Here is a 21,664-nt window from a genome sequence, read left to right as displayed (position 1 = left end):
GTACCTGCCCCATTCTGAGCACTGGTATAAAACTGCCACTGTAGAGCAAAACAGCACATGCAGTAGCTTGAGCTGATTTAAATTTCTTCTCCACTCCCTGCCCCTCAGGTTTTGCCCCTGCAAAATGAAGGTGCAAGATCTTTCATCGTTCTTTGCATGTTGGAGTTAGTGTCAAACTGTCAATGCTGCCATAGCTGCTCTTGAGCCTTTTAACGTCTATCATGGATGTGTGCTTCCTCTTGCCTGTTGAAATAACACATTAATCATTCCCTGGGTGCTGTATGATGAGGATCTCTGCACAATGCTTGCTCATCTTTTGTTCTGATGCATGGCCTCTGTCAGCAGGTGAAGTAATAGATTAACAGTGCAACCTTGGGTGCACTTAAAAAATCTGTCATCTTCCTCAGAACCACTGACCTTCCCTATGATGAGCTCCAAAGGTACTGTGTCGCTCCTGCGGCATCAGGTGGTAAATGGAAATTGAAGTTCCTAGTCCAAGAGCAGAAGTGCCGTAATAGCACAATTCATCATGTGGTATTACTTTCTAGTTAAGCTGAAGCAGGTAAACTTTAAAGGGTTAACCATGTTCTTCTTGAAACTCTGCTCCCTGCCTTGTGATTAGGAGAACTCAAATCCCAATGCTTGTTTCTGCTGTTCGAACTCTTACCTACAGTTCTTTGTTTCATGTAATTGTGCTCCTTTTCCCTGCACTCCTTCCCAGACGTACTCCTTCCCATCCTGGCTGAAGACCTGATGTGCTGTCTGTTTTCTGACTGAGAAATTCTTACAGCGTGTTTTCTACAGGATTCTTGCTCAGAATCAGTGAAGGGGGACAAATGTTTTTTGTGATAACTTCTGTCCTATATCAAACCTGCTTCTCTGACAGCTCCACACCTCCAGCTAGGAAGGATGTCTTCTCTGTTTCTGGTTGCCCTTCAGAGTTAGCACAAGGTCTTTCTTACAAACAGGCCAAAGTGTTCTACAAAGGCCATGTTTGGAATGTGTGATCACATATTGCATCTCTGCTGTCATTGTTTTCTGTAAAGAAAGGAAATTGTCTTGCAAAGGGCATTCATTATGTGGAATAACTTAAAAAAAAAAAGAGTGATGAAAAGAATGCCTAGCAGGGCTTGGATACTCACTCATAAGAAAGGGAGCCACCAACTCTGGTTAATCAGTGAGGATGAGTTGTACAGCAAGGATGTGACCAAGGGGCTGGAGGAGCTAACAAAGAACTGCAAAAGTGAGCATTGAGGTTTTCCTCAGTAGTGAAATTCTCAGGGTATTTATCTCTTGTAGATGGTTAGAACTGTCTTAAGAAAAGTTTGACCATTTTGTTTGATTGTTTATTCTCTTCTAATCATCTGCTTCTGACCTGTCTTAATTCAATCTTGATGCCAGGCTAAATATGTCTAACCATAACCATGTGAAAGCTGAAATGGTCTAGAAATGTTAGCTTAGAGGTATCAGAGCAGATTATGTTAGGGACGTAATTTTAGAAATCATCTTTTCAGGCAATCTTGAGAACTGCATACTGATTGCTTTTTTATTTTAAGCTTGAATATGAAAGTGGTGATAGCAATAGTGTTTTTCTGTTTGACAAGAACTACAAAACTTTCATGGAAAATGAAGCTATGGAACAAAACACTTGATGGTTTCTGCTTACGTGATTTCAATTTGCTCTGTGAAAGTAGGCAACACAATAGAGAGATGCCTGAAATAATTTTTCCCTATTCTTCTGAGAAAAGGGAAGGGAAAAAAACGCAAGCCAGTGGATTGGGTTGGTTGAGATTTTTGTTTAGAATAGTTTTCTAGTGTTCTGTCGAGGCTATAATTGATCTCCAAGACTTAACTGGGCTTGTTAGCAGTTAATAATTGAGCTTAGGATTCAAATCCTACCCTCAAGAGAGGGTAGCAGAGTTACTGGGCAGCTGGAGAACATTCAGCTGTCTTCATGCTTCAGCTTTCTTGTTGTCTTTGGGTTAAACATTGCCTTGCCGTAAGAGGAAGATGACTGAAGTGAATCTAGTTTTACACTGTTGCTATTCTTTACATTCACATGAGGAATCATAGGAGCACATCTGTAGGGACGAGCACTCAGGAGAACTGACTGCTGGCTGTAAATTGGAGGACTGAAAAAGGGATGCGGTATGAAGTAGTGTGGTAATTTCACCTCCAAATGGGCAGTAGGGAATATAAAAGCCTTTCCAGGGAAGATACAAAACTAGAGGAGGAAACTCACAGAAGCTGCCAGAGTTGGCAATATACTTCTGCTTCAAAGGATAACTATGAATTGCTCTGTCTTAAGCTCTCTTCATAGGTGAAAGCTGGGACTATGGGAGGGGTAGGTGTGCTTGCTCTCCTTATAGTGCTTCATTTTACTAGTTTGCTCTGGTTGTTGGTGTGCAGCAGCAGCTTAGGAGGATGGTAGCTGACTGAACACCCTTTTGATTTTAAGGAAACTAAGCTTCAGTGCTGTTAGCACCTCTCTTTTGGATGGGGAGGAAAGCCCTTCCCTCAGTGTCCCTTGGGGTAGCGCTACTCAGGAATGCGCGTGCTGTGACAGCAAATCTGGGATGTGGCGTAGGAATTGCATATCCTTAGAAACTGTTACTGAGAAGTTAAATTTGCTGCATTTAAGTATCTTCTCAAAGCCTGTCAAGATGAATCACTCTGTCCCAAGAGGCTTTGGTGGTGATCCTCGCCCCCGTGGGGAGAGTGTGGGTATAGTCCAATGGCTGATGTGCTGTGAGGAGTTTGCTTTATGACTTTTTTTCCCCTTGAGCTGTGGCATCTGGCATTCGGCTGCTTCGTTTGTCAGAAATTTCCCTTTTCTACTTGTAGTGTCTTGTGTGCGTGCACTCTCTTTCTCTGTCCCTTGTCTAAAGGTGTCCCGTAACTTGGACCTTGCTTCTTTTCCCCCCTCACTAGCAATTGCTGCTGTCTGCAGACCCGAGGTAAAAGAGCGAGTGTAGAGCGGCAGTTCCATAGCTACTGATGTCTGACAGAAAAGGAGTCTGCTGAGATCTCAGTGCTGCTGAACAGCAGCAATTTATATCTTCTTGTAGTAGTTTTAATAAAAAAAATAAACCAACAAAAAACTACAATCCCCCTCCTCCTATTTTAGCAAGCTGGGCCAGAAGCATCTCTCAGGGTGAGCAGAGTTAATCTTCATTATTGCGGCATTGACTGACAACCTGGAGGATGATAATGTGTGATTTTTTTTTTTTTTTTTACTTTTTTTTTTCCTGGTGAGCGGGGGAGGAGAGTGGAAATTGCAGTTTCTCTGCTAATTGTACTTTAGATGTCATTTGTGACAATTTCATATTGTCTAGACAGAGGTAGTGGAGCAATTGCTTCCACAGAGCCTAGTGTTAGCCTGTTATATATCTAGGTAGCAAAAATGGGGGGTGTGGGAGAGGAAGAGGGTGCTGTAAGCTCCAGAAAGGATTCAGGAGTCAAGCATGTTCTACTGAAATGTTTCAAAAGGAGATGCAAGCAATATGCATTTCTGTTCTCTCTTTGCCTGCTTCACTGTTGGAAACTTAAATGTTTAGTTGCTAGCAGTTCCCTGTAACAGAGCTGCTTCTATTCATCCATGGATTATGTTTATCCTCCTTAACAGAGTTGCTCCCAACCTTAGCATTTATGATGGTAGGATATTGGGCTACCTTACACTTTGGGCTTACTGAAAACAAATAGTCTGTGTCTCTTCTGGGACTTTAGGTGGCAAAAGCTATGAGTGGGGCACCTAAGACTTGATAGAGTGCAACATGACTTACTTTAAAAACATTTATCTGCACCTTCCTGGGGGACAGTAGGTTACACTACCAGTGTCACACGTGGGACATTTTATTGATGATTATAGCAGTGTATCTATTATTGAACACATTTGTAAGAGTCAAATGCATTTGGATCTGTAACTTGGGCCTCAAGGGCTCAGTCTAGAATGAGTTAAATAATAGATTTTATTTGTGTTTAGTACTCTGGTTTCAGTACAGATATTGTTATTCTCTGGAGCATTAGGCATGGAGATGGTCCATAGGGATCTCATGAGATTGCATGTTGCCTTGGTTTGTTTTTTTTGCCTCCTGTATGTATTTATATCCACCTGTTCATTGCTCTGTGATCTGGGAGGGCACAGTTGTTAGGACAGTTAAGAAATACCAGTTGGCTTAACATCAGCTATAGCTTTTAGCAGTTACTGTTAACTGAATTATCTTTGTCCACCTGATCTGAACGTGGCCCTAGTATGTGGCTTGTGTGCCTCAGTGTGAGATAGTGCAGGAGCTGAGTTTGGTGTTGGCAGGCTTGGAAGGCTCTGCTGGAAAGGCCATCTTGGTTGAGACCGTTCAACTTGGACAGCACAGCCTCAGAGAGGGTCCTGGGGAGTGTGTTTAACGGAGCGCGTTTGTCATCCTGCTCCCCACAACCCCGTAACTACTGGTCTTCCTAGGGAGCCCTTCTGGTGAAGGAGGTGCTCCTAAAGCAGCAGCAGCTCCTCTTGCTTCATGGGGTGGAGTTGCAGGCTGTTCAGGTAAAAAAATCACAAGGGCTATAGGAAGTCTGTTTATGTGGATACCTGGCCGTCCTGTGGCTCAGGCAACTGTTGGTTTGTGTTTCACTGAAGTAACACATACCAGTTCTCATCTGAGGTGCCAGGTACCTGGTAGAGCAAGGCTTTTCAAGTATTTACTTCAAGGATCAGATAGGGTATAGAGGAGAGAACTGTAGATTCCCCAAAGTGCTGTTCCCAAGCCAAGCAGAGGGACTCCTGGCAGACCCACGCCAAGTTACTACAATGTGTGCCCTGCTCCTGCTTCCACACCGTTCTGGCGTCCTCTGCTTGGTATACCTTTTGATTTCCTTCAGCACAGCTGCTGGCTGCTCTCTGAAGGTGGTCCCTCTAAGTCAATGCTTTTCTCGGGCAATTGCCAGCCTTTCCAGGGGTGAGAAGAGAAATATGGCTAGAGAATACCTGGAGACTCCTTTCTAACAGAGCTTGCTGGGCCACGCAGCATGTACTGGTCATCTTCCCTTGTAGCTCTGATTTTGCTGTGTCATTTAATGGACAGACCCTGAAAGGCTGGGAAAGAGGGTGGCGTGTATAGGCGCCGAGACTTTTGGCAGGGGTGATGAGTTTGATGATTATTTGTGTGTGCACATTATCAGGACGCCGTAAGCACTGCAGGGAAATGGCATCAAACAAGCGACTTGCATTGTGTGTAGGTTGCTCACATCTGTAAGGAGGCAGCTGCTGTTTCTACAGTTGTGGCCCTGCCAGGATCTGTGTGCTGTGGGAGCTCTTTCTCCCTGCTTTAAGTCCAGTGATTAGGCAGGATGGTCCAGTATGGTGGCAGCCTCAGCACATCCAGGCTGCTTGCAAACTGCTATTTTTGGGGTGCTCTGCATAAGCAGCTCTGAAGAGCAGAGTTCTAAAAAGCATGTTGATGTTGCAGTGGCATTAAACCTGGTCTCTGAACTCTGAGCCAGTGGTTTAGAAAGGGGCCAGCTGACTGAATAGGTAGAATAGCCCTTCTGCTTATTTTAATCTGTCTACCTTTCCCCTCAGAAGGAAAAAAAAGTTTATGTATGATGCAGGTGCTAGGTGTACCTCGTAGGTATAGGACTTCAGGGATACCTCATAAAGCTGTTGCACTGTTTGTTCTGGATTAGCTGCTTTTGCATATATTGACTTATATATTGGAGCAGGAGATACGGTTTCGTAAGGCAGGATTGAAGTATGATAACTTTTTGGGGAGCCAAGGGATTCTTAATATCTAGAAGTGTTGAAGGTTAGAGCTTTTGACTTGGTAACCTGGGGAATTAATTCATCTCAAAGTTTAAGAGATTTAATAACTGTTCTTGAATAAGACAAATGGTTGCCAAGCAACTTAGTGCCAGAGAGGACAGGATTTCTTGCCTTCTGTAGAGTCCCAGTGCTTTGCAGCAAGTACTGAGTCTCTAGAGCTAACACATGCTTTTCCAAGTAACTGGAGTGATCTCTTGTTGTTTCCTGTATTCTGGATTTACAATGTAAAATTGAAGTAATTTTTAAAACTTTTTAAATGTCTTTTTTTTTTTTTTTTTTTTTTAAACTTACTGGAAAACAGTGAAAAATTGTCCTGAGGTCCTAATGGGGGGCTGCTGCTGGAAAAAAGCATGTCTCATTTGCATTTCTACTGTCTTTATCTGGCTAGAAATGGGAAGTTGGACATGGATTATATCTGGTCCTTCCTGCTTCCTGTGTTGATGCTTGCTGTCCTGCATTGCAAATGCTAACTGGAATTAGGAGTGTGGGGCTAAGACTGATAGGTTCAAATCTTTCTCACCAGTTATGTGTGTGGATGAATAGAACATATGTGGTGTTGGACCTCTTTGACTTTCAAACCACAACAGTTTTCATTAAGTTACAAAGACTGGAAAGCAAAATTTAGCAGGAGTTTCGAGGCAAAAGGACTTGAAAGGGAACTCAGCAGCCTTACAAACTTTGGCAGTTGATTTTTTCCACTCTCCACACCCGCCCCAAATCATCTCTCTTGAATCTAGTGGCTGCAACAGGCTTGAATGAGTCAGTCTTGAAACAAGTCTTGCCATCCTCTGCTTTATGACAAGAAGCTAGATAGAGGTACATGTAGAAGCCAGGGCGGAGGACATATTCCTGCTATATACTTTTGATTCTGCTGCCTTCGTGACTCAGATTCACTTTTCGCATACTCAAGCTGTCTGGCTGCATTTGCATACATTTACTTCTTGAGTGAATATTTGGTATCTCTCCCTGTGGTTGATTAAGATATACAGGAAGCAAATTTTTTTTTTGTAGCTGGAAACCTCTCTTTCTGAGCCTTGAGACTAAGATTGAATCTCTTACTGCAAATAAACACCAGTGGTGCCCTTAAAGTCCACATGCCGAGGTGTGTTCTTTGTCCCATGCTCCTTGGTCCATTCCCTGTGTAGCCACCTTTGTGTAGGTAAGCATTTGACAGATGGCAAATGCAGTCTTAGTGTTTATGGACCTGATGGATTGGGATGGCTTGTCTCCAAAGGAGAAGTATCATCTGCATCTTTCTGTTGAAACTTGGACGTGGGTTTGGGACCACTCTTCTTTCTTACTCAAGGCGTTCTTTCTCCTGTGCAGTAAGAATATTACACTTTGAATAGCTATGTGGTGAAAACACTTATGCCATCACTGAGTGGTTCAGGATGTTGCAGAATTCTTTGCACTGCTGATAGAAATAGTCTTAAGAGGTTTCAGAAAGTAGGGCATAAATAGGGGGGATGTTCCTGAATGGTCTTTGACTTCATCATTTGTTTTTCCTTTCTAGGAGGTTGCTGGAGTCTTCCCTCATTTCATTATCTCGCTACGATGGAGCAGGGTCCCGGGAACATCCGATCTATCCAGATCCAGCCAGGTAAGAGCTAAATGCAATCTAAAGGCATTTAAGTTTCATAGACAAAAGCATAACTTCAGTGTAACTCACTGAATCCTTTGGGAATGGTTCTGATATTGGGCCCATCTCCTCCTCAATGGTTGGCCATGGGGGTAGGGTGCAATCAAATGAGAAGCTGCTGTTAAGTCTGGGAGAGAATGAGGAAAAGAGGAAGAAATTGCTGTTCAAGTGAGCACATAAGGATTGCTGTAATCATTTGGGATGGAGAACACTAGGTAGCAAGCAGGTCCAACAGTAAATGAGATTATATCAATAAATTTGAAATATCTTTTGAGGAAAAATGAAGAAAAAACCCAAATAGTCTATTCAGGAGTAAGGGAGAATGTAGTAAAGGTAGTTAGGAGCTGGTGTGAGCAGACAACATGCTTGGAAGAGTGGAATGTCTCCATAAATGTATCGATATGAGAGAGAGCATAACCAGGATGTTACGTATACTTAACTAAGAACAAAATGCTGACAATTATTTCTGAAGAGTCATGAATCATTGACATTAGACATAGAAACACCTCTAGTGCTGCTTAATCTCCAGAAGAGGTGGGAGTGTTTCAGAGGACTAGAAAAAGCAAACATGGCAGAGTTATCAAAAATGGAAAGGAGTGATCTTTGCAGTTTCTAGTTAGTGTATTAAGAAAGCAACAGATGGGATAATGTGACCCACAGACTCTGTCAGAAGAAATGATAGAATCGTGAACAGCAAGCAGCTTTGGAAGCTTTCAAAGAATAAATCGTGACAAATAAGCTTTCTTTAAATGGGTTTAACAAAGGTATGAATGAGGAAAATTCAGTAAGTGTAAAATGTATCTGATTTAGCCTCTTGGGGAACCTCTGGCATAGCTGCATGAATTGAAGGCTACTAGGATTTATCATAAAGGAGAGTAATATGTGAGTTACTGAAGGAGGTTTGTTGGTTTGGGTTTTTTTTTAATCTTGTTCTATTTTACATCATTAACAACAAAACCTGCATTTTTATACAGATTATGCTCTTAAGTAGAAGTTCTGAAATAAAAGGCTATGTTGCAAACTGGCCACACGGTATACTTATGCTAGGAAATAACTCCTTGCTAGCTATCTCTGTAGATAAAGCCTTGTAGAGGTGAAATCTTATATTAGGCTTTTTTTCCATTTATTGTGAAGAAAGTTGCTTTGTAAAGATTAATTCAAAGGCTCAGCAATGATGTAAAAAAACCTGTTTGTAGTGAGGTGGAAGTAAGGTGGAGTGTGCTACCTATATGTAACGTCACTGGGAAACCAACCTAGGTAACTGCAGAAGGTTGTGGCAACTGCATGTTCGAATGATGCTGATAAATGTAAAAACTTTCTAAATGGCAATTGATTAAATGACAGGTAAAGGGATTGATTTACCTGGAAAGATGAAAATGATATTTTACAAAAGTTAATTAAAAGATACTACTACATTCAGGTCAATTTATGAATGCCAATAGCTGCTAAATGTCTGGAAGTGCACCATTCCTTATTTCTGGAATGTGTAATCCAAAGCAGGCAGATTTATTGAGCAGAGGTTGTAAGAACTGATTCTGGCTCTCTGGGAGCTGCCTTTTGAAAAAAGAAAAGGAGGACGGCCTGCCTAGGTTACTGATTTTTTATTTATTTTTGTTTTCCTTCTGTCAGATCTCTACTATGATGAAGCTCAATAAAATGTGTAAAAAGGGATCAATGCCTGAGACATTTCCTAGCATAAGGAACATTGTCAAAAATATTTTTCTCCTTGAAGCCATTTTTAACTGATATGATGCTCTTCCTGTGACAGTTCAAGTGTTTTTAGGTTGTAGTAGAAACTATAGTAGCTGGAGTTTATAAGGAGCTTTGGAAGAAAAGTCCAGTGTTGAAAATTCTCCTAAGAGGGTTAATTTGTTCCAGTGTCACTGTCTTTCTCAGAAGATGAGATTCATACATGCATAATCAGCACAAATGGGAAGTTTGAGTGGGTTAAGATTAGAGTCTTGCTCCATAAACCTTACTGGTGTGCTAGGCTAGTAGGATCTTTTTAACTGTCCCTTTAACTTGTTAGAAATTGGGGATGTGATTAAAAGGAGTGTTATTACACTTTGGGGGGTTTTTGTAGCATGGTAAGTTTGTAACAAAGTTATGACTTTCACGTGTTCTTAAATAACAAAGTGGAAAAGTGAAACAAAAGTGAAATAAACATACATGTGTATATGTCTGTGTGTTTAGATAATATATTAAAAATACATATACCTCCTTAAGACCAAGCTGTCTCCAATGGAGTCTCTTTTTTTTTTTTTTTTTTTAAAACTACATGATCTGAAGAACTTATTTTTGAGAGCGTGTGTGTGTGTTTTTGTTTCTGCATCTACTGTCTGTAATGGTGCTATATTTGAACAACCTAGGTCAGGAGTGAGGCAGGAAGAACATTTTTTTAAGTTCCCTCAGATTTAGAGTGAATATTCTGATGTAGACTGCAGCAGTCTTTCTCAGTGGCCTTGCTGAACTTCTCTAAGGTCAGCTTGGCTGTTCTGTCATTCTCCACAGTTACCCTATGTACTGAGCTCAGAAAACAATCTGCAGAGGAACCAAATAAAGCTGTCATCAAAGAACATCTATATTAATTTTGTTAAATTTTTGTTGTTGTTGTTAAATAGAAATACTCAAAAAGATGCTCCCAGACTGCATATATAAAGCATCACAAGGGAGTTTGGTAGATAGGTCTCTAGAAAAAAAATCTAAGCTGCTAGGAAGTTACTGGTGAAGAGACTTTCAGGCCAAATGTTGCCTGTGAGTTGAAGGCTTAAGTGGAATGGAAGCAAGCAAAAGTTGGTGTCCGCTACCAGCATAACCTTCAGCTCAAGGATTGGTGGTATGTATGCCACCATAGATATAGCCAAGGAAATTAATGACACCAATCAGGTAACCCCTTTAAAACACGTCTGCTGGTTGAGAGACATTTAGAGGTGTGAGCTGTAATAATGTCAGTGAACATCCTGGCCATCAGCATCAAGGCAGGGTTGATGGGTGGTGTCAGTATTTCTGAAATGTTAGGAAACTTGGTGGTCTGCACAGCAGTATAGTGCTGTTGGATGCAGATATACCAATTCTTGTGTCTGTCTGTCTTGGGGAACTGTGTCTAGATGTTCTCCAGTTGATGTTCTTGTGATTTTCTTAAAATTTACTTCCTTAGAAGATACTAAAATGGGGAGGGTGAAGAGAAGCAGCCTTTGTGTAATAATTTTTACACAATTTTTACAAATACGGCCAGCTGATTTGGATATCTGGCTGTAGCTGAGGACACTGTGCTATGTAGTAGCTCACTTTTTAGTATTTATGGTGCCATTTAGAGCAAGATACTTGAACTTTACTATTGCTAGCAAAACATTTCCTTCCCTCAGTTCCACTTCTTACTGGCCAGCCAGCAGCACTGGGTGCCTAGAGAATGCACTGTCTCTTGATGACATGGTTGTTGGATGAGACAGAAGCTGTTCGGTTCTGGTTTTTGCACTGCAGCATTTCTCCCACTCAGTGCCTTGTTCTGTGGCAGTCATGTGTGGCAGCATAGCTGCTCCTCCTCTGAACAATCTGCTCCAGTAAATGGGGTCCAGTCACCTAGAGACTAAGTTAATTTAGCTCCTGTGGTGTTGTCAAATACAGCCTGCTGTCCTGTGGATGCAAACTTGGTTTAAGAATTACTGGATAACCTCTGTCTGTGTTTTCCCACTGCTTTATTAGAAGCATGGGTGAGAAATAAACAGACCAGGCAGCCTGCTGTGATTGGCGTGTGTTTAGCCAGCTGGTAGACTAACTTTGGTCAGGGGCTGATTTACAGTTGGGTTCAATAGCTGAATGAACTGAAGAGATACATTTAACGTTAGCCAGTGTTTCTTATGCTGTTTTGCAGCCTTCTCCTCCCTCCAGGACAGCTAAATCTCTTACGCTGGCTCTCAGTTCTGGTTTGTGTCATAACTGTATTCCAAAGATGGATACAGCCTGACAAATACTTCCCCCCCCCCCCCCATCTGCAAAGATTAATTCTTTAGCCTATTTCTTTGAATACATTTCTCCCCTGCCCTTTTGTATTTTATCCCTCGCACCTTTCTCTGTGTGTCAGACTTAAGCTTCTTGTCTTGTCTTTGGAAATCTTTTTCACAGTGTATCTATCCAGTCTACATACCATGTGCTGTCAGGAAGCTGAATCTGGCATCTTGTCATCCATTGTGGCCAGTTTTTATTGCTTACTCGTACTCATTCTTCTAACAAGCATCATTGTGCTTTTTCTTGTGATGTGCTGCATGATTTGAGAAGACTAAATGCCTGCAAAACTCGTTCTTCTCATCCTTCTGTAAAACTCCCTTGGTGTGATACTAGCAAAGAAAAAAGTTTCAGTGACTCAGCTGGACTGCTGAGACCACTGTTCATGTTTTCCAGTGTTGCCTTGTTTCCATGTTCCTTTCTTTCTCTGTGTGCACATATTATGCCATAGACTTATTTTTAGACATACACAGAGGCTTTGGCTTATGGAAAAGGCCAAAGAAGAGAACAGCTCCTCATAAGTGAGTGCACTGCTGTAATGCCTTGGTTTTTTTATACTTGGCCTATTAAGTCTTCAGGGGAGTGGAGAGAAGTGCTGTGTTTATACAGCGAAGCCTTCTATATTATATATGCATGAACGGCTTTAATTCATCAAACAGCACATAAAAGATCCAGGAGGAATCCAGAACAAACTGAGTGTCGTTTCCCTTACCCTTTTGCTGCTTATTGACTAAGTTTTTAGACCCCTGAGCCTTGTAGTCTGTCTGCTAAACTTGCCTCTTTACTAAGAAGGCAGCCTAATAGGGTACAGGGAGCTTACCTTGGGGAAGATGCTCTCTCTTTGTGTCTACATGACTTCTAATTCCTTCTGTCTTGCTACCTTCTCTTTTGCTTATATGCCCTGAATGTATGGCAGAATGTGAGATTGAATGTACTTGATGGGTGTCTGCAGCCAAAACATTAATACAATCTATCCCTTGAAGAATTAGGGGTGTGTTTTTTTCATGCTGCTGTAGGGAGCAGTCTCTAGAAACACTATTAAATGTAGTTTTCCACTGAAATATGACTTCAGGGATAGTAGCAGAGTACTTTATCAGACCTGGTCTCATGGTTTGCTTCTCATGCTTTTGTGGATATGAAACTTACCCATATATAAGCAAAAATCTTATTCCCAGTACATTGCCATAGAATCAGCACAGCTCTGGAAGGGAGAAAAAAATAAAAAGTCTTCTAACAGTCATATTATCATAGATTATTAATGGAGTTGTGTTTTTGTTGCTGGTTGTAGTGTAACACAGTGAAACCGTGTGGTGTTGGTCACTATAAAGTTAAATGTATCCTTAAGAGTCTTCATGGCTGATGGTGAGGTCCACTGTAAATGAATTTAGCTTGAAACTCTGTTCTGAAGATGGGTAGCATTCCTATAAGGCAGATAGGCCACCTCTCTTTGTGATTGCAAATAAGTATATTTTAATCTCTAGACTATCCCCTGGAATTCACTATTCATTTGAGTTTTTTGTTTTATTTTTCTTTGTTTGAAGCTGTTCACACTTCCATCTGTAGATTAAAAATTAGGCTGTTCTCCATTATTGGTCTCTTGCCTGTGGTGCCTTTGCAGGAAATGTGATTGTATTTTCGTGACCCTGGGAAGTACCAGTCTGGTAACTTGAATTTAATAAAAAAGAACAAAATCAAACACATGTATGGAATGGGGGGCAGTGGGAAGAAGCTAGAAGTTAAAGGAATAGACATCTTAATGTCTAACTACTTCGGGGTGGGGGTGGTGGTGTCATCTCCCCTCCTCCTCCCAAATTAGGGTTCAAGTCTAATCCAAATAAGGCTAAAGACATGATTATTCAAGCATCTGAGGTGTCTGAACTTTAATACTGAGTAACTGTGTCACAGAAAGCATGTGCCAGGAGCTGTGGATATATGTGGGGTAGGAAAAGAGAGTGGTTTTTATCTGTCTAGCCTCAAGGAAGGGGGTAATACTGGTGTGTGATAGCTGATGCAAACAAAGGCCAAGTTATGCATGAGAGAATTAAGAGTTAATTGCAGAGGAAGATTTTCCTTTCAGGTGGGACGCAAGGCTTTTAATGCTCCTCTTAACATACATCTAGTGGTTCTGATGAAATTGTCGCTATATGAAATCCGTACCATTTGGATTACAAAGTAGTTAAAGTTGTTAAACCTTTTTTACCCCTGCTTGATATTTTATGGTGCTCCATAAGTACCATCAAAACAACAGCACCTTCCTTCAATGTTTGTTTGAACACTGCTGCTGTTTGGCATTGCAAGCAGAGTTTGCATTGGGAGCGGGCTTGATTCTTATCAGGAATGCTTGCTGGAGTTGGTTGTGTGAACTGGTAATAAATGAAATAATGAGCTCCAAAGAGTCCTGAGAAGCTAACTTCTCTGTGCCGTGGATGAGCTTTTTGTCTATAGGTACTGTGTAGTGCTTCTGTTTGCACAACAAGGGAATCACGTGGGAGTATAGCATACAAAGGGAAAATTACTTCTGCTTGCTTTTTTTTATTTACTCTGTCCTGCTCATGGATAATATGCAAACAGCCAGTTTCGTGATATGCTGTTACTGTCCTGGCACTTGGAGCTCAAAAGGAAAAATAGGACTGGCTGTCACTTTATACTTGTGTAATGAGTATATCTCTCTCTTGCTCAGGTTGTCTCCTGCTGCATATTATGCTCAGAGGATGATCCAGTATCTTTCCCGAAGGGACAGTATTCGACAACGCTCTATGCGATACCAACAAAACCGTCTCCGCTCTTCCTCCTCCTCTTCTTCCACTTCGGAGAACTCAAGCCCATCTGTAGAGGGAAATGATCTGGAATTTGAAGATTTTGAGTAAGTGTGCATGCTGCCTTGCCCTCTTGCTTGAGTCTGTTGTCGGCACAAGACTGCTTTGTGGCTTCCTACTGTTTACCAATCAAGGACATCTCAGGCTTCCTGTAGGAACAGGTTAAGTCATTCAATCAATAATTAGAGCAGTGATTGCTACAAATGGGTCTTGTCATTTCTGTTGTGAAAATTAAGGATGCTTTAGGCTACTGTCAACGCATCAGGCTATCACAACCAGATTTAAAAGACTGGTTAAATAAAGAAAAGGAGATCTTTCTCTCCCATGGAACAGATGGGGAGCCAAGAGTTTATTAGAGCCTTCAAATCTTGAGACAGAACAGGAACCACTAAGAGGCTTTGCAGGACTTAGTTCTTTGGTCTAAGGCTGTAGGAAGCACCCAGACATGTTCTGTTACTTTTACTTGCTCTATCTGCACAACTTTGTCAAATTAGCTGAAGTTCCTGAGATTGGTTTTTTGGAAGACTTGGTGATAGTGGATCTGTGTTAAGTTAAGGCTTAGTTTCCTGTAAGGAGAGCAAATGCCCTCTTGTGTCAGTGAGGAATGACTCTGCATCCAAACCTTAGACGAGCACTCCTATAAACCACTGTATTTCCTTCTGCGTGGTTCTCCTGACAGACTTTTAAAGTCTGCTCTCCAGCATCTGCTTTTGAACTTATAGTGATACCCAGTGTAATCCCAGCAAACAAATTTATTGCAAACCCTTTCCAATAAATGGAAGTATAGTAATGGATTGTTTAGATAGCATGGAGACCAAAAGCTCAGGAATTTAGGATTAAAATCCATTTTAGAAGAAAAGAGAATATGACCTTTCTAGTCTGTCTTGAGTAATTTCCTTTTAAATATGGGATTTTCCCTGGGTACTCTAAGTATTTCACTGAATTTTTCCCCCTTTGTATATTTTGTGATTAAAACATAGGATGATTCTGAGCATGGTCATAGAAGTAGTCTATGGTGGTAGTGTAGTAGGGAGGTATGTTTGATGGGAGCTGTGAACTCCTCAAAAACCTGGGCTTTTATGTTGCTGCTGCCAGCAGAGGATGCTGTTAAATTCGCTACTATCATAACTTTCATGTTCACTTGCTGCAGTGGCACATACTTGAGATGGCATGTTGTTAAAGCTCCACGTCCTTTGTGTCAGGGTGAAGTCCCTTTATGAAGGACACTGGTAACACTAGCTATTCCCAGAAAAGCAAGATATTAATCCCTTTCTGACTTTTTAAGTGGTGGTAGACTTTTTTTTCCTTAGAATGTTGTTCTGTGAAGCTGTCATTTCATGCTCCAGCAATTAAATGCTCAGAAGTACAGGGTGAGTGAACATCTTCCCCTGTCATTGTGGCCTTGTTTGTGTAAGATGTAAATGAGGGAAGATAATGCAGAAGAGTAACTGCCTGCTAGCTTTTCCCAAGAAGCTTCGTGGTCTGGGAGAGTAGAAATATGGTGGCTGCTGGGCCCATTTTGTGAGGCGGGTGCGTTGCAAGCATAGACCTTAATGTTTCCATTATTCCATTTCATTTGTCTGGGGCAGCTTGTTCTGCTGGGAAAATAAAAGATGGTAAGTTCTTAATTCACAGAGCCAGGCAATGCCTGCAGAGAAGTGTGTTCCCCTGCAGATAATGTTCACACAGTAAGAGCACCCAGTCAGGGAAGCAATTCAATCAGCCATGCTAAGGTTGTCTTTCACTTCATACTGAGCAAAAAGAAGTGTTTATTCCTTACTGTGCAGTGGCTGAATTTGTTGGTTGAATACTTCATATTGAATTCTGGTCTGTGCATTCAAGACATGCTGTCTCTTTCCTTCTCTGCTTCATTATTTCTCCTGGCTGATTAGAGGGAGCTGCTGTGCGGGCGTCCTTAGAGCTGGAACTTGTCTCGTGACTCATTTGATTTATTCTGCTGACACTTCACAATGACATCTCTTATACAGAGTTCTTGTGTCTCCTTTTGGCTCCTGTATCCCTCCTTCTTTGCTTGCTCACCTGAGAAGAGTTGTGTATTTCTTTGTGTATTTCTTTCTTGCTCTGATCTAGATGCTCCCTGCTTCTCCAGATCTGAGGTAGGACAGAAAGTTACTACTGTGTCTAGCTGTCTGCAGCTCATGCTTTTCTCCTGGAATCCAGTGAATTTTTTTTAATGTAAAAGCCATAGCAAATTGCCCTGATTCTTTATCTTTCTAAATGGGTTAATGTATTTGGTAAATATTCTCTCTTCTTTAATTTTCCTAGAGATCAGGAGAAAGATGTAGGGGCATTAAACACCAGTTGATTTTACTCTACATAGAGCTCTGGGCAAGGAGTGAGCCCTGTGCTTGTGCAGGGTGCCTGGAAGACAAGCCTTCCTCGGTGTCGTGGTTTAATCCCAGCTGGCAATTAAGCACCACACAGCCACTTGCTCACTTCCCCCCCAACACCCACCCCCATGGGAAGGGGGAGAGAACTGGGGGAGGAAAAAGTAAAACTTATGGGTTGAGATAAAGACAGTTTAATAGGACAGAAAAAGAAGGAAAAATAATAATAGAATATATAAAACAAGTGATGCACAATACAATTGCTCACTACCCACTGACCAATGTACAGCCAGTCCCTGAGCTGCAGTGCTCCTCGGCCAGCTCCCCCCAGTTTATATACTGGGCATGACAACACGTGGAATGGAATACCCCTGTGGCTCATTTGGGTCAGCTGTCCTGGCTGTGTCCGCTCCCAGCTTCTTGTGCGCTCCCAGCCTCCGCTGGCAGGGCAGTATGAAAAGCTGAAAAGTGCTTGACTTAGTATAACACTGCTTAGCAATAACTAAAACATCAGTGTGTTATCAGCATTATTCTCATCTGTGTACACATGGCCTCTGAATTTAAGCTAAAGCCTCTCATCCTGTGTGTCCATCTAATGGTGTCATTTTCTCCATGCAGTTTCTCCAGAATCTCATTTGAATTCATACATAAATACATTTAGTTTGTGACAGCAATAGCAGTAGGGTTGGTCTAAGAATGTGAAGTAGAGTGTTTTTATAGGTATTAGTAATATCCTTCTATTACACCAGCTTTTATGGACAGGGGAGGAGGAGGGAGACACAAGCTATACCTTGTTTTTTGGTCTAATAAGATGTTATCTCTCTACATGCACTGCCTGTGTTTAACGTGTCACTGTTGTCATCTTACTGCTTATTGAATACAGCTGACAACCGTAAACTTAGTCATGTCTGCATGAAAGCATTTAATACAGTTTGTAATATATATACAGATTGTAATATTAGGTTATTAGCAGATAAATTGATATGAGTGGGTTTTAGGGTTAGCTTTAGCAGAATCCTAAGCTAAAATGAAAAGGCTTCTTGTATTCTGTGATAAGAATCTCTGAATGGAGAATGAGGTGACTTTACTCTTTCAGCATAACAGGTAAAAATAGATTCTTCATAGACAAGTCACAGATGGTGAACTTTCTAATTTCAAGGTCTTTTTTGAGTGTCCTATGTTTGGATCACATAGTTTAGATTTTTAGAGCTAAACTATCTTTTCTTTTGACTTCTTCAACAAGTTTGACTGGGTCTCTTGTAGAGACTTCCTTTTGAACAGCTCTGATGCTGGAGACTGTGGGTGATGCTTCTAGGACTCCTCGGATAGCACAAGCTAATTTTTTTCATGTGTAATTCTGAATCTGTCACCATAATCAGAATGTGAAGGTGTTTCTGCAGATGAATCCTGGCCATCTATGTCCCTTTTTGTGTGTGGTAAGCGTGGGAACAAATACACAAATACAGGTTCGTTTTATCTGTCAGACTGAAAAGCAGATATATAGGACAGTGTGCCAGCTCGCTGTCTGAAAGCCTTGCTCAAATCCTTCACTAGAGTTCTATAAAGGCTTTCAAGCCAAGGCTAAAGGTGTGACTGTGGCTGACTCCTCTGTCTGCTTCTGAGATGTCTTCTTTTTAGAGTGGGCTGCCTGCTAGACTATAGATATGAAGGAGCTTGGAGATTACACTCCTTTGATGTCTGCAGCTTTTCCCCTTTTCTGTCCTCTCCTTTTTCCTTCCTCCCAGGAGGATCTGTGCTGGGGTGGCTCCATTCAGTTGTGCCATTGTCACAGACTAGGAAGGTCTTTATTGTGTCTCTACAACAAGAAGGGCTTTACCTCACAGGCCTGAAATCTTGTTTTGGTGCTTTATCTTTTTAATTTACTTTGAGGCACCGCTGAGCACCCAGACAGAGAACATGAGCACTGTAGGCACTGTTTTACTGAGACCATAATGGGCATTCTGGTTTTGTGGAAGCAGGCTCTTGCTTTGCAGAGAGGATGAATCACTTACGGAAAGCTTATGAGATTCAGGGTGACATTATTTGGCTTTATTTGTCAACTTTAAAGTTCTTTAGTTTAAGGCATGTTCTGGACCAAGACTTATGGTTTCTCAGATGGGCATCTTCCAGGGGTCTCTTCATAAGTGCATAAGATACATGAGTATCTGCCATGTCTGTCTTCTGCCATTTTTGGTTGCTTTATTGACACTGTCATGGCAAGAACTGCCAAATCTAAGTTCCTCCAATAGCCTCTTGCCTTAAAAGATTGTGAGATCACAACCTGCCAGCTGACTGCCACTGCATTAAAGCTTTAAGTCTCACTTACAGTTTCTTCAATATGATTTTCATTTCTTTTGGAGAGTAGTATGGTAGATTCTTTTTGGCCTCTCCTATAGGTGAATTGTTTGGCTTGGGAGTCTGTTTTGTGTCGTAGTTGGTGCTCTACTTCAAGCTGGCATTTTGGTTTAACTTTTTTATGTATTAAGGAGAAAAGTGCATGGCTGATTAGACATTCATGCAAGACATCCAGGCAGTCACGCTTCTTTTGGAATGTCTTCATTTAAAGCATCTTTTCTTGTTAGCTTCTTTAAGAACCTTTACTTGTGCATTGGTACCTGAAAATGTTAATTAGGAACTGGCTGGAAGCAATTGTGTCTGAACCAACATTATGCGATGAGAGAGAGAAGGGGAGACAATGGCTGTGGCAGTGTGGTTACTTAGTAGTGTGCACTTGGGTAGTAGGTTTGGTTTGGTATTCTGTTCACCCTGTTGCTTCTCAAGTGGAATTGTGAAAGTGGGTATCGGGGAGGGAGTTGTGTGTCAGGGTGAGAATAAGCATGTGGTTTGCTTAATGGCTGAGACAGAAAGAGATTTTGGAAAGTTTGAGTGAGGGGAGAGAGAGGTTGGAGATTACCAGTTACTGAAATAACTTCTTCCTTACCCCTGTGAAGGAATTGTATGCTCATGTTTAAACCGAGTCTCTACCTTTTCAGTCTGACTCTATATCATTGTTTGCTAGAGACAGAGGGCAATGGGAGCACTAATCTGCAGAAATGCAATCAATTCACAGTGCACCTGCTGTTTTCCCTTAGCACACCAACTACTAAGAGCACATGGGTAGAACTCGGACTCTTTGTACAGACAGTCTTGGTCTTTGCTGCCCTCCTTCCCAGCTGTTCACTCTGCATTCGTGTATTTCAGAATGTTTTTTCCTTCCTATGACAACCTTCAACTTCTGCAAAAGAAACTCCTTCAAATAGGAGCCAGGTTTTCTTGGCAGGAGAAAGAAGAGATTGGAATGATTAAAGTTTTTTGTGAGACTTGAAATAAGTATGGAGCTTTTGATCTACAGCTCCAGAACAGTGAGACAAGTTCTGTCGTTGTGGAGAGAGAAGCGTAGGGAATCCTAGAGGTAAGGAAAGAGGTTTACTCTGTAGGGTGACTATAGCTTAAGCTGACACCTCAGGATGGATGGGATGCCAAGTGCTAAGTTCTGATAGGGCATAGTGAAGGTGGGTGAGAGAGATGACTTGGTCAGTTGTAGCCTTTTGATGTAGTGGTAGAAAGGTAGCATATCCGAACCGCAAGGTTTCTAAAAGCAGTTAGACTGGTTTTTTTCATTTTTCTCCTTACCATCCTGATGTTTATATTTGAGGTTAACTAAAGACATGATAGGAGATGTGAGAATCTATATGGGCTCTTTATGTCACTTAAATGCTGATGGAAATGGATTTTTAGGATCCATGAGACATCAGTATACTGCAGAAAAAGCAACAATTTCTTTCTTGAATTCTTAGATGGGACAGGTTGTTATCTGTTTCACTTACTTGAGCAGCTACAAATCATAATCTCGTTAGCAATTTGTTATTTGAGTTCAGATAAAGATACTAAAAGCAGGATTGTTATTTGTTGTACATACCTGCCTTTGTTGTTTTCTTCCCAGAGCCCCTTTATCTGTGGTTTTGATGCTGTTTCTTCTGCCTCTCTTTATTGGCTCATATGGCTCTGTGTCACTGTTGTTGATGAAGATGGACCTTCTCAAAACTGGCTTTCAAGGCAGACCTGAATTTTGTGGAACTTGGTTGTCACTTTCTGTTCTTTTTCTTCTTCTCTGTTACAGGTTTCTGGAGCAGTTAGCACTGTTGCTTCCAGATACATAGCAATTTATGTTAATTATATTCATCATCTTAAACATAGTTGCAGGCAAAGAATGCTAACAAGTCCTGGATGAATGGGAATGATATTGAATCTGCTCTTTGAACTTCATTTTTCAATGATTAGTGAGAGTCTAAGCTTGGCTTGTGATCTACTCATAGTAGCCTGCAGCTTCATTTTCCCTATTCTTTTTATCTTTATCTTTTGTGACAGTCTTTTATATTCCCCTTATCTTGGTCTTAATGTCTAATAATACTGCCTGGATGCAGTGACAGGCAATGACTATTTCCTTGCAGCAGTACTGCAGGATATTGCTACTCTCTCCAGCATAATGTTGTTTTACCATTAAGTCACATTCCAGCAAGGCAAGTGTCTTCATAGCAGGGTGGTGAAAGAACGAGTGCCTTTTGAAAGATGACAGTTGCCAGAAAAGCTCACATCATATTCCATACTGTTGGTTGCCTGGGCTTGTAGAAACAGTTTTGATGTCAAGATGGTACATCTGAGTTTTTCTGCTACTTATGAACTGTGTTCATTGTTTTCCTTTTGCTTTTATTTTGTGTCTGTGAAACTCTAAATCAAACTAGGTCACCTAGTAGGTGATGTCTGGTGTTAATGAGAGTGATTAGGAAGCAAGCTGTTACTAGTTCGTTGCTGGCCGGGCAGAGCAGGCAGTGGTTAGCATTCTTCAAGCCTGTAGGTCTAACAGGCTAGCGTTGTTTGTGCAGTTATGTTTTCATCTCTGTTTCTCTTGGAAAAGCAGTAGCATAACAGTGCAATATATTGAAAAAAAAAAAAAAGATAAAAGAAAAAGTTGGTGCTTAGTTTTGACATTTTATTCCAGAATTGAAGCCTGATGGGGCAGCCAGTTGTATGTTTGCACTACAAACTG

At 41.3% G+C, this 21,664-nt stretch overlaps 1 protein-coding gene across 5 annotated transcripts in view; it reads left to right on the top strand.

Annotated features, from left to right (window-relative positions):
* Nucleotides 1-21,664, top strand: part of AMBRA1 (autophagy and beclin 1 regulator 1) — a 135,872-nt gene that overhangs the window by 26,111 nt on the left and 88,097 nt on the right. For all 5 annotated transcript variants that reach the window (XM_029997088.2, XM_029997078.2, XM_041129673.1 and 2 more), the window contains 2 exons: nucleotides 7,326-7,412; nucleotides 14,134-14,316. In XM_029997088.2, the coding sequence (XP_029852948.1) occupies nucleotides 7,326-7,412; nucleotides 14,134-14,316 (270 nt within the window). The remainder of the gene's footprint in view (nucleotides 1-7,325; nucleotides 7,413-14,133; nucleotides 14,317-21,664) is intronic.

Source organism: Aquila chrysaetos, chromosome 2, assembly GCF_900496995.4.
Source record: "Aquila chrysaetos chrysaetos chromosome 2, bAquChr1.4, whole genome shotgun sequence".
Classification (NCBI taxonomy): Eukaryota; Metazoa; Chordata; class Aves; order Accipitriformes; family Accipitridae; genus Aquila; species Aquila chrysaetos.
Note: the sequence above shows the minus strand (reverse complement) of the source record. Positions and strands in the feature narration are given on the sequence as shown.